General features: G+C 36.3%; 1 protein-coding gene across 2 annotated transcripts in view; it reads right to left on the bottom strand.

Moving 5' to 3' along the window:
• LOC134663072 (protein shifted) overlaps positions 1 to 12,204 on the bottom strand; it is a 44,304-nt gene that overhangs the window by 14,922 nt on the left and 17,178 nt on the right. The window contains exons 2-4 of one of the 2 annotated variants that reach the window (XM_063519393.1): positions 3,102 to 3,253; positions 1,034 to 1,276; positions 506 to 649 (exon numbers count right to left, since the gene is read on the bottom strand). In XM_063519393.1, the coding sequence (XP_063375463.1) occupies positions 506 to 649; positions 1,034 to 1,276; positions 3,102 to 3,252 (538 nt within the window). In that variant the 5' untranslated portion in view covers position 3,253. Of the gene's footprint in view, positions 1 to 484; positions 650 to 1,033; positions 1,277 to 3,101; positions 3,254 to 12,204 lie in introns of both variants that reach the window. The other variant, XM_063519392.1, reaches the window with a different exon arrangement.

Below are 12,204 nucleotides of genomic sequence, written 5' to 3'. Positions count from 1 at the left end.
AGTATTTGAGATATTGGGTTTTCCATGTGATATATTGGATTTTCCATGCCAATACACCTAACGATAACAACTATCACGTTAACGTTCTGTCATATCAGTGGTGACCAATAAGATGCCAATACGATGACAAATTCAGGCAATGATGAATTTTTGTAATTGAAGATATGCTTGTCATTTTGGGAAAAATTAAAGCGCGCGGTTGTTTTGCGACTGCCGCTGCGTTTACCGAATGTAAAATGTCATTTTTCCTACATTCCATTGATCGTACTTAATGTACTTATGCGTTCAACGCTGTGTTTATCGTATGAAACAACCGCGCGCTTAAGAATATATTGCAGCAATAAGAGTGATATGTTACCATTTAACAAGAGTCAAATAGAAACCCGATACCGTAAGTGGGAGAGTTTACAAAAGCAACCAGCGATCCCAACAAGCTCAAAACCGCAGGCGAGTAAGTGTTAAAAATGCGTTGGCGATACAATACCTGTCCTTTCTAAATACACACCTCTCTGTGCGCATTCCTTTTTTAGGCTAAGTCTGAGAGGCGTGCCGTTTAGCGGTATGCCCCGGCCGTGCTTGAGCACTAGGCCTATTTCAAATGTGGCCACGCCACTGTTGTTGGCCATGCATGGCAAAAATATACTAAATTCTGTGGACAAGTGGACATTGAATTGTTAGCGGACATATAATAAATGCGGAGCATTTTAAAGACCTATTGGAGGGTGACTATGACTATATATATATATAGAGACCGTGCGAGTTGTAGGATCTGCCATCTTGTGGCGGAAATTAGAAACTTAAGCTTGACATTCACATTTCGCGCCTATACTTGTGCTGCTAGTCCCTACTTTATCCTTATATTATGTTAATCAACGATTAAATAGGGTGTATTTATCCCCTGGGCACAGATGGGAATAGGCGCTGCATATAAATCATTCCCTTGGGAATACACCTTAAGTAGAAGAATTCTCTATTTTTGATCTCTGACAGTGTTAGCTAAAGGTTCCGCCAAAACCTAACGATAGATTCTCACCTTTCGGCCGTTTAGAAGGCACCCGTCCCTGCGTCTTAATACTCAACACCGGCGGCTTGAGGACCATGGGGTCCGAGCTGGTGAGTATGTCGAAGTGGTAGTGGTACTTCTTGCGCGACTTCCACGTGAAGTTCACGTAGCCCACCTCCGACGGGATGGTGGGGAGTTTGTGCGAGAATTGCGGGTCTAGGATGTATTGTGGGATGCGCCCGTTGAGGATGGCGAATACTTGCATAGATATACCTGGAATAGAGGGTTTGGTTAAAGAAAGGACGAACCACAACTTTGGCAGCTGATCTAGATGTTGCTATACGTTTTGAATGGGTCGTAGGTAAATTGTAACATTGATAAGCAGTACTTGGTAACCCAGATCAATACTGAATAAATCATTGTTTGGAATGTCCGTAAGTTTATGACATTACCTACTGATAAAGAAAACTGGACCTAAGTTGTGGGATTTCCATTTATATAAATATGATTCTAAACACGTAATGGTAGCTAGGTACATGTACGAGGGGCGTTCAATAAAAAGTGAGAATGAGTATGTTATATACAACTTTTATTAAATGTTATTTTATTTTTCGACATAGTCACCTTTTAGCATAATACACTTAGTATATCTTTTTTCTAAACTTAAAATTCCATTTCTAAAAAAGGTTTCATCTTGAGTACTTGAAAAATCTTATATTGCAGCGACTACCGCGTCGTCGTCTTCAAATTTCTTGCCTCTTAGGTATTCCTCCAATCTCGGAAATAGGTAGAAATCATTAGGGGAGAGGTCTGGTGAATACGGAGGATGCTTAAGGATATCGAACGCAGCATCACGTATTGCAGCCATTGCAACGGCGGACTTGTGTGCCTGTGCATTGTCCTGATGGAACAACACAATTTTCGAGAGTTTACCTCGCCGTTTTTCACGGATCTAATTGCGCAATGTTGCTATTTGTTTGGCATATAAAGAGCCCGTAATAGTGGCTCCATGCTCGAGATACTCAATCATTACGACCCCTTTACCATCCCAAAAAACAGAGCCCATGACCTTACCGGCAGATGGGCCCACCTTGAATTTCTTCGGAGTTGGAGATGATGGCCTTTTCCATGTCATAGACTGCAGTTTCGTTTCAGGGTCGTAATGATGGAGCCATGTTTCGTCCATTGTTATAAATCGCGCCAAAAAAAGTTCCCGGTCTTGCTGTATCAGGTCCAAAGCTTCTTGACAAATCTCGACTCTAGTTTGTTTTTGCGTGTCAGTAAGCATTCTGGGTACCCAACGCGCTGATACCTTTTTCATACCCAAGGGTTCATGTAAAATATTATGCACGCTCCCCGTTGAAATCTTTACATTTTCAACAATAAAACGAACCGTGACACGACGATCCGCCAAAACTAAGTTTTCAACTTTTTTCACAATTTCTTCAGTTACTGCTGTAGTAGGGCGTCCGGAGCGGGGGTGATCCATGGTCGATGTTCTTCCACGTCTAAATTCGGCGCACCAACGTGCGACTGTCGAATACGGAGGAGGATTAGACCTTAAAGTGTCCCGTAAATCTAAATTGACTTGGTCCATAGAAAAAAATTTCAAACACAAGTATTTGATAACGGCGCGCAGTTCAATTTTCTCCATTTTCGCTAACGTACTCAATATCATCGCAAAGAAATCGCCGTATTTTTTTTTTAAACAAAGAACAGTTAGTTTTTTTTTCATGGCAATCAGCTAGGTAGATTAGCTTTGTCGGCCAGTATTTACTTTCCTAATATTTAAAGAGTTTGCATCTCATTCTCATTATATATTGAACGCCCCTCGTACATGCACATGATTACCTGTTGTTTAACCTCTTCTCTTCTGTATTATTTGTATTGTTTTCTGTACTGAGGTGTTCAATAAAGAGTATTTGTATATTGTACTGTATGATTCACAAGATAAACTGAACTTGGCGCTTGTCGCTCATCGATCCACATAGCGAGATGTCAGAGTTGGGGTCCTTGGGTTCCCATCGCGACGCGCCCAGCGATAACGACATGACCAGCGCGACGCGACAGTAAACTACAGCTAAGTAAAGTAACTTACCACTAAACATGCGAACTTGTCGCTCGTCGATCCACAGCGAGATGTCGGAATCGGGGTCCTTGGGTTCCCGTCGCGACGCGCCCAGCGACAACGACATGGCCAGCGCGACGCCCGCGCAGAGCCGGGCGCGTAATGACGCTGAGCCCCACATGCTGTAACACGGAAATATAGGGATATCTAAAATTCAAAAAAATTACACTGTAAGAAATTGTGAAAAATTAACTTTACATAAAAGGTGCTGGGAAAATGTGTTTTACGCACATTTTCACTGCTTGGTCACTTCTTTTCCAAAGAAACTTATTCCTTTTTAAAATATGAGTACCTATTGAGATTATGTATGTATCAGGTAATTAAATCCACTACAGAGTTCCGTCCTTTCTAGTGTGGCAGAATGTGCGTTTTTATCAGGAAAAAAAAAAGATCGTTTTTCATGACAGTGCGTTTCTTTACATAGGTACCTACTTAAGGTTGCAATTTACTTACTTTAAAAATAACAGTACCTATGGTTATAAAAAAATGTGTAAACAAAAAGTTGATTAACCCATTCAATTAAGTCTTAGTTTGCGTACAAAAATTAAACAGTTTGGAGTACTTTGGAGGTACCTTGAAAACTTATTCATTTTTGTTGGAAGGAAAAAGGTATGTAAAACTTAGACAAATTATTAATACGTACTTAAAAAAATATTTACAGACACAAATTCAAACAAACTGCAAACTACTACGACATCACTATAATACGACACAGACATAAACTAAGTACAAAAAATATTATAATGGTGCACTTCATTCCTTCCTAAGCCTAGCCTGTCAAAATTAGATTACGCCCACAAATAACAATTCCGATAGTAAACAATACGAGGCGTAACGGCCGTATAATTTGTCTGTCAACTGTATAAAACTCGGACGCACAAAAAACGGAGGAAAAAAGGTTAAAAAGGTAAAATTATCACGTTTAATATAATTGATTGGGGCCGTTTGGGACGTGCTGCTTACGGTAGGGCAGCGTGGGAACCGGCGGGGAGCGGGCCCGGCGAGCGTGGCTCGCTACGGTAGGGCTGTGGTTCTGTACATATTGTATAAGGCTAAAAAAGTAGAAAAATATCACATTTAATACCGGCGGCGTGGCAAAAATGAGCGGCACGCCGGTCGGCGCACACCTTTAGAGTACCATATACCAAGCTATCGGAACTTAATCGCGTATTCTTAAGATCTTAAATTAGCTCTGACGTTTCGAGGACGGCAGTGTTCCCGTGGTCTCGGAGAATGATTAAACATCTTCTAGTTGTGCGTGTTTTTCGAACTACCCGCACTTAGTCTTTTTTAACAATTCTTAAACATTTCTTAAACCTATATATATGCGATTAAATCCCTTTAAAGTACCTATAGAAAGTATAAATTAAAATGGATCGCTATGGAATCGCTTAATGCAGCTCATACCTTTCCGGTACCTATCAGTAGGTACTTGTTTGCTGCTGAATTCAAATAAAATTGCTGACCGTACCCTAACCATAGTTGAAAAACCCGATGTTTTGATTAACAATCTACCGTCTCTAATGTAAATGCGGTTTGCGGTCGCAAAGCACTTCGCCCAAAATCTCAAAGGTTCTCCAAAATGAAAGCGGGACCCAAAAACGGACAACTTCATTAAATATCCCTGTCAGAACGTAATGTCTACTAGTTTTTTTCTCGCTCCCGCTGTCAAATTATACTTACAAAAGGTGTTAACAAAAAAGAAGACTTACCAATACTCACCCCCGACCACAGCGAGAAAAAGAAGCAAGCGTCTACAAGCTCTATATGTAATTGTGACGTTCTTCGCTTGAGGCGAAGACTGTGGTTACGTTAACATTGGGCCAAGTGAAAACGACCCTTACTTCCGTTGACTTAAAATATACGGTCACCATAAACTTTACGATTCCAATAGTTGTAAACGACGGGACGGCAACCGTCTATAATCTATAATTATTTTCTTGGACATGGTGAATTCATTTATCACTGGAAACAAGTTTTAAATATGTTTATTTAGTTTCCCGTAAGTTTAGTTTTGACTGGGATGATATTAAATTTTATCCCATCGTTTGACGCGATAGGTATACATGTATATATGTACTAGCTGTTGCCCGCGACTTCGTACGCGTGGATTTGTATATTGGTGGTTATATATTCTACATTAGCTTAGAACATTATGCAGCAAAAGATCGCAGTAGGACGGTTAATCATTTGTTAATTATTAATATTACAACGCATGATACTTGTCTTTCACAACCTACGAAGCTTCAAGCCCCTAACTGAATAAAATTGTTCTCGATATAATTCCTCTCAACCAGAGGATTTTCATGTCCTCTATTTAATAAAATCTACTACTTAACTACCTATTTACGAAGTTTGAAGTTCCTAGCTTTAAATAAAATTTGAACCCTATACAAACTTTCAACCCCTTTTTAACCATTTTAGGGGATGCATTTTTAAAAACGCTGAAATTACTTTTCTTGTATTTTAATAATATGCCCATATACAAAGTTTACAACGATTCAAGTCCCGCACTCAAATGAATGTTTGACCTCCATACAAATCTTCAACCCCTTTTTCACCACCATGGGGATGAATTATCAAAAACTCTGAAATTAGTTTTCTTCTCTTTTGATGAAATACCTTTTTAAGAAGTTTCAAGTTTGTAGCTTTAAATAAAATTTGAACCCTTTACAAACTTTCAACCCCCTTTCGACCCTTTAAGAGATGAATTTTAAAAACGCTGAATTTACTTTTCTCGTATTTTAATAAAATGCCATTTTACAAAGATTCAAGCCCCGCACTCACAAAAATGTTTGATCTCCATACAAACTTTTTACCCTTTTTCACCACTTTGAGAGATGAATTTTCAAAAACGCTGAAATAAGTTTTCTTCTCTTTTAATAAAATACCTTTTTACGAAGTCTCGAGTTCCTAGCTTAAAATAAAATTTGAACCCCATAAAAACTTTCAACCCCTTTTTAACCCTTTTAAGGGATGTACTTTTAAAAACGCTGAAATTACTTTTCTTGTATTCTAATAAATGCCTCTGTCCAAAAATTCAAGCCCCGCTCTCACAAAAATATCTGATCTCCATACAAACTTTCAACCCCTTTTTCACCACCTTGAGATATGAATTTTCAAAAACGCTGAAATTAGTTTTTTGCTGTTTTAAATTAATACCTTTTTACGAAGTTTCAAGTTCCTCGTTTAAAATAAAATTTGAAACCCGTACAAACTTTCAACCCCTTTTTAACCCTGTTAGGGGATGAATTTTACAAAACTCTAAAATTACTTTTCCTGTCTTCTAATAATATCCCCAAATCCAAAGATTCAAGTCCCGCGCCCGAAAAAATGTTTGATATCAATACAAACTTTCAACCCCTTTTTCACCACCTTACAGGATGAATTTTCAAAAACGCTGAAATTAGTTTTCTTGTATTTTAATTTAATAACTTTTTACAAAGTTTCAAGTTCCTAGCTTAAAATAAAATTTGAACCCTATACGAACTTTCAACCCCTTTTTAACCCTATTAGGGGATGAATTTTACAAAACGCTGAAATTACTTTTCTTGTCTTCTAATAATATCCCCAAATGCAAAGATTCAAGTCCCGCGCTCGAAAAAATATTTGATATCCATACAAACTTTCAACCCCTTTTTCACCACCTTAGGGGATGAATTTTCAAAAACGCTGAAATTAGTTTTCTTGTATTTTAAAAATATATCTTTTTACGAAGTTTCAAGTTCTTAGCTTAAAATAAAATTTGAACCCTATACGAATTTTCAACCCTTTTTTATCCCTGTTAGGGGATGAATTTTACAAAACGCTGAAATTACTTTTCCTGTCTTCTAATAATATCCCCAAATACAAAGACTCAAGTCCCGCGCTCGAAAAAATATTTGATATCCATACAAACTTTCAACCCCTTTTTCACCACCTTAGGGGATGAAGTTTCAAAGACGCTGAAATTAGTTTTCTTGTATTTTAAAAATATATCTTTATACGAAGTTTCAAGTTCTTAGCTTAAAATAAAATTTGAACCCTATACGAATTTTCAACCCTTTTTTAACCCTGTTAGGGGATGAATTTTACAAAACGCTGAAATTGCTTTTCCTGTCTTCTAATAATATCCCCTAATACAAAGATTAAAGTCCTGCGCTCGAAAAAAATGTTTGATATCCATACAAACTTTCAACCCCTTTTTCACCACCTTAGGGGATGAATTTTCAAAAACGCTGAAATTAGTTTTCTTTTATTTTAATTTAATACCTTTTTGCAAAGTTTCAAGTTCCTAGATTAAAATAAAATTTGCACCCCAAGACGAACTTTCATCCCCTTTTTAACCCTCTTAGGGGTTGAATTACCAAAAACGTTGCAATTACTTTTTTTTGGATTCGGCTATTATGCCATTCTAAGAAGTTTCAAAGCATTTGTAATGGATTCAAACTTTCAACCCCTTTTTAACCCTGTTAGGGGATGAATTTTCAAAAACGCTGAAATTACTTTTCCTGTCTTATAATAATATCTCCATATACAAAGTTTCAAGTCCCACACTGACAAAAATATTTGATCTCCATACAAACTTTCAACCCCTTTTTCACCACCTTGGGGGATGAATTTTCAAAAACGATGAAATTAGTTTTCCTGTCTTATAATAATATCTCCATATACAAAGTTTCAAGTCCCACACTGACAAAAATATTTGATCTCCATACAAACTTTCAACCCCTTTTTCACCACCTTGGGGGATGAATTTTCAAAAACGATGAAATTAGTTTTCTTGTATTTTAATTTAATACCTTTTTGCAAAGTTTCAAGTTCCTAGATCAAAATAAAATTTGCACCCCAAGACGAACTTTCATCCCCTTTTTAACCCCCTTAGGGGTTGAATTTCCAAAAACGTTACAATTACTTTTTTTTTGTAATCGGCTTTTATGCCTTTCTAAGAAGTTTCAAAGCATTTGTAATGGATTCAAACTTTCAACCCCTTTTTAACCCTGTTAGGGGATGAATTTTCAAAAACGCTGAAATTACTTTTCCTGTCTTATAATAATATCCCCATATGCAAAGTTTCAAGTCCCACACTCACAAAAAAATTTGATCACCATACAAACTTTGAACCCCTTTTTCACCACCTTGGGGGATGAATTTTCAAAAACGCTGAAATTAGTTTTCTTGTTTTTTAATAGAATACATTTTTACAAAGTTTCAAATTCTTAGCTTAAAATAAAACTTGTACCCCATACAAACTTTCATCCCCTTTTTAACCCCCTTAGGGGTTGAATTTCTCAAAATCGCTTCTTAGCTCTTATACATTTTATAAATGCAACCTAGTGTCCAAATTGCAACTTTCTAGCGTTTGTAGTTTCGGCTCTGTGTTGATGAGTCAGTCAGTCAGTCAGTCAGTCAGTCAGTCAGTCAGTCAATCAGTCAGGACACGTGCATTTATATATATAGATAGATATACATAGTACAATGTGTAATATAAAGGTCAGTATTAAATATAGATACGGCCAAAGTGTCAAAAATGTGGATACACGGTGGTGTATGTGGTATACAGTCTTGCCTATAAATTAAGGAAGTGTCCAAGGCGCTCACAAATATCTGAACACGCCTCTATTGTAAAGGCTTTAAAGTGCTTGTTCAGATATTTTTGAGCACCTTGGCCGCTCCAATAATATATAGATATTTTTGGCACTTTATCCGTGTCGATCCTTGATTGTAATTGTAAATACAACATGTGACGTGAGTAAGTTGACAATAAGTGTAATGTTTTGGTTTAATGATAAACCGCGTGTGTATGACACTGGCACGGTCCCGTTAATTGGGGGTTATCGGGACATCCGTATGAAATTAATAATTCATGATTGCTTATTTTATTACAACAACGACACTACGACAACAGCGCCACATTTTGCTCGTATTTTGCATATAAGTAGGTATATTTTTATTTTTGCACGTAAAAGTCAAAGGTGAAATCTTCTGATAGCGTGAAATAGAGTAAAACAAGCTAAATATGTACTTACCATCGCCCACACTGTTAACTGTACATCGGTGGACCTTATGCCCTTTGTAATAAGGTCCATCGATGTACAGTTAGGAGTATTGCTGTTTATATGTACATATAATGTTGTTTATATCGCAGTACTTATACTCTATACGAGTAGATGTTATGTAGGATATCTATCTAAAATGTATTTTTATTAGAATACACAATTATTCTTTTCTTTTTTTTTCTTATTTATAAACTGAACTAAACTGAACTGTCATATACGAAAGAAAAAGTGACGAAGGTCCCCAGTGGCCAGGGCTGGAATCGAACCAGTGCAGCGTCCTCTTCAATCGTGCCAGATGCCTAAACTCTATAAAGTCGCTCTCGGCTTTCGACTAGGTACTTACGACATTATTCGCGTTTTGGTAAGAAATAAACTGATGTAGGTACCTATATAAAGTTAATATTTCTCTATTTATGTTGATACTAACCATTGTGGGCCATTGTTATCTTTTAAATAAATAAATAAAATTAAATACGGCACCTAATTGACCGAGCGTTAGCGAAGGTCTCCGTTTCAGCTTGGGCATAAATTATTTCTTCTCTACGTGTCGCAATTCTCAACCGATTCTCGTGAAATTTTGTGAGAAGATTCGGTTAAGTATATCTTATAATTATGGAATATTTGTCGAGTCCATTTTCGGATTTTTTCAAAATGGTGGATCCATACATTTATTCAGTTTTAAGTTATGCTCACGAGGTCTGCAGCTCACAGAGCCACGTATAGTATATAATCTATATATATAAATGCACGTGTCCTGACTGATTGACTGACTGACTGACTGACTGACTGACTGACTCATCAACGCAGAGCCGAAACTACAAACGCTAGAAAGTTTAAATTTGGACACTAGGTTGCATTTATAAAATGTATAAGAGCTAAGAAGCGATTTTGAGAAATTCAACCCCTAAGGGGGTTAAAAAGGGGATGAAAGGTTGTATGGGGTGCAAGTTTTATTTTAAGCTAGGAATTTGAAACTTTGTAAAAATGTACTATATTAAAAAACAAGAAAACTAATTTCTGCGTTTTCGAAAATTCATCCCCCAAGGTGGTGAAAAAGGGGTTGAAAGTTTGTATGGAGATCAAATATTTTTGTGAGTGTTGGACTTGAAACTTTGTATATGGGGATATTATTATAAGACGGGAAAAGTAATTTCAGCGTTTTTGAAAATTCATCCCCTAACAGGGTTAAAAAGGGGGTTGAAAGTTTGAACCCATTACAAATGCTTTGAAACTTCTTAGAAAGACATAATAGCCGATGACAAAAAAAAAGGAATTGCGACGTTTTAGGTAATACAACCCCTAAGGGGGTAAAAAAGGGGATGAAACTTTGTCCTGGGGTGCAAATTTTATTTTAAGCTAGGACCTTGAAACTTCGTAAAAAGGTATTAAATTAAAAAACAAGAAAACTAATTTCTGCGTTTTCGAAAATTCATCCCCCAAGGTGGTGAAAAAGGGGTTGAAAGTTTGTATGGAGATCAAATATTAAATATTTTTGTGATTGTTGGACTTGAAACTTTGTATATGGGGATATTATTATAAGACGGGAAAAGTAATTTCAGCGTTTTTGAAAATTCATCCCCCAAGGTGGTGAAAAAGGGGTTGAAAGTTTGTATGGAGATCAAATATTTTTGTGAGTGTTGGACTTGAAACTTTGTATATGGGGATATTATTATAAGATGAGAAAAGTAATTTCAGCGTTTTTGAAAATTCATCCCCTAACAGGGTTAAAAAGGGGTTGAAAGTTTGAATCCATTAAAAATGCTTTGGAACTTCTTAGAAAGACATAATAGCCGATGACAAAAAACAGAAATTGCGACGTTTTAGGTAATTCAACCCCTAAGGGGGTAAAAAAGGAGATGAAACTTTGTCCTGGGGTGCAAATTTTATTTTAAGCTAGGACCTTAAAACTTCATAAAAAGGTAATTAATTAAAAAAACAAGAAAACTAATTTCAGCGTTTTTAAAACTTCTTCCCCCGAGGTGGTAAAAACGGGGTTGAAAGTTTGTACGGAGATCAAATATTTTTGAGAGTACGGGACTTGAATCTTTGTATTTGGGGATATTATTAGAAGACAGGAAAAGTTATTTCAGGGTTTTGTAAAATTCATCCCCTAACAGGGTTAAAAGGGGGATGAAAGTTTGTATGGAGTTCAAATTTTATTTTAAGTTAGGAACTTGAAACTTCGTAAAAATATATGTTATTAAAATACAAGAAAACTGATTTCAGCGTTTTTGAATTATCATCTGCTAAGGTGGTAAAAAGGGGGTTGAAAGTTTGTATGGATATCAAACATTTTTTCGAACGCGGGACTTGAATCTTTGTATTTCGGGATATTATTAAAATACAGGAAAAATAATTTCAGCGTTTTGTAAAATTCATCCCCCAACAGGATTAAAAAGGGGTTGAAAGTTTTAATCCATTACAAATGCTTTGAAACTTCTTAGAAAGGCATAATAGCCGATTACAAGAAAGTAATTACTATTTTTTGGAAATTCAACCCCTAAGGGGGATAAAAAGAAGATGAAAGTTCGTCTTAGGGTGCAAATTTTATTTTAAGCTAGGAACTTGAAACTTTGCAAAAAGGTATTAAATTAAGATACAAGAAAACTAATTTCAGCGTTTTTGAAAATTCATCCCCTAAGGTGGTGAAAAAGGGGTTGGAAGTTTGTATGGATATCAAACATTTTTTCGAACGCTCGACTTGAATCTTTCTATTTGGGATATTATTAGAAGACAGGAAAAGTTATTTTAGCGTTTTGTAAAATTAATCCCCTAACAGGGTTAAAACAGGGGGTTGAAAGTTTGTATAGGGTTCAAATTTTATTTAAAGCTACAAACTTGAAACTTTGTAAAAATGTATTTTATCAAAAGAGAAGAAAACTAATTTCAGAGATTTTGATAATTCATCCCCCGAGGTGGTGAAAAAGGGGTTGAAAATTTGTTTGGAGGCCAAACATTTTTTTTAGTGCGGGACTTGAATCGTTGTATAAAGGCATATTATTAGAATACAAGAAAAATAATTTCAGCTTTTAATA

The sequence above is a fragment of the Cydia amplana genome, chromosome 4, assembly GCF_948474715.1.
Source record: "Cydia amplana chromosome 4, ilCydAmpl1.1, whole genome shotgun sequence".
NCBI classification, from domain to species: Eukaryota; Metazoa; Arthropoda; class Insecta; order Lepidoptera; family Tortricidae; genus Cydia; species Cydia amplana.
The sequence above is the reverse complement of the archived record's forward strand: the minus strand, read 5'-3'. Positions and strand labels throughout refer to the sequence as shown.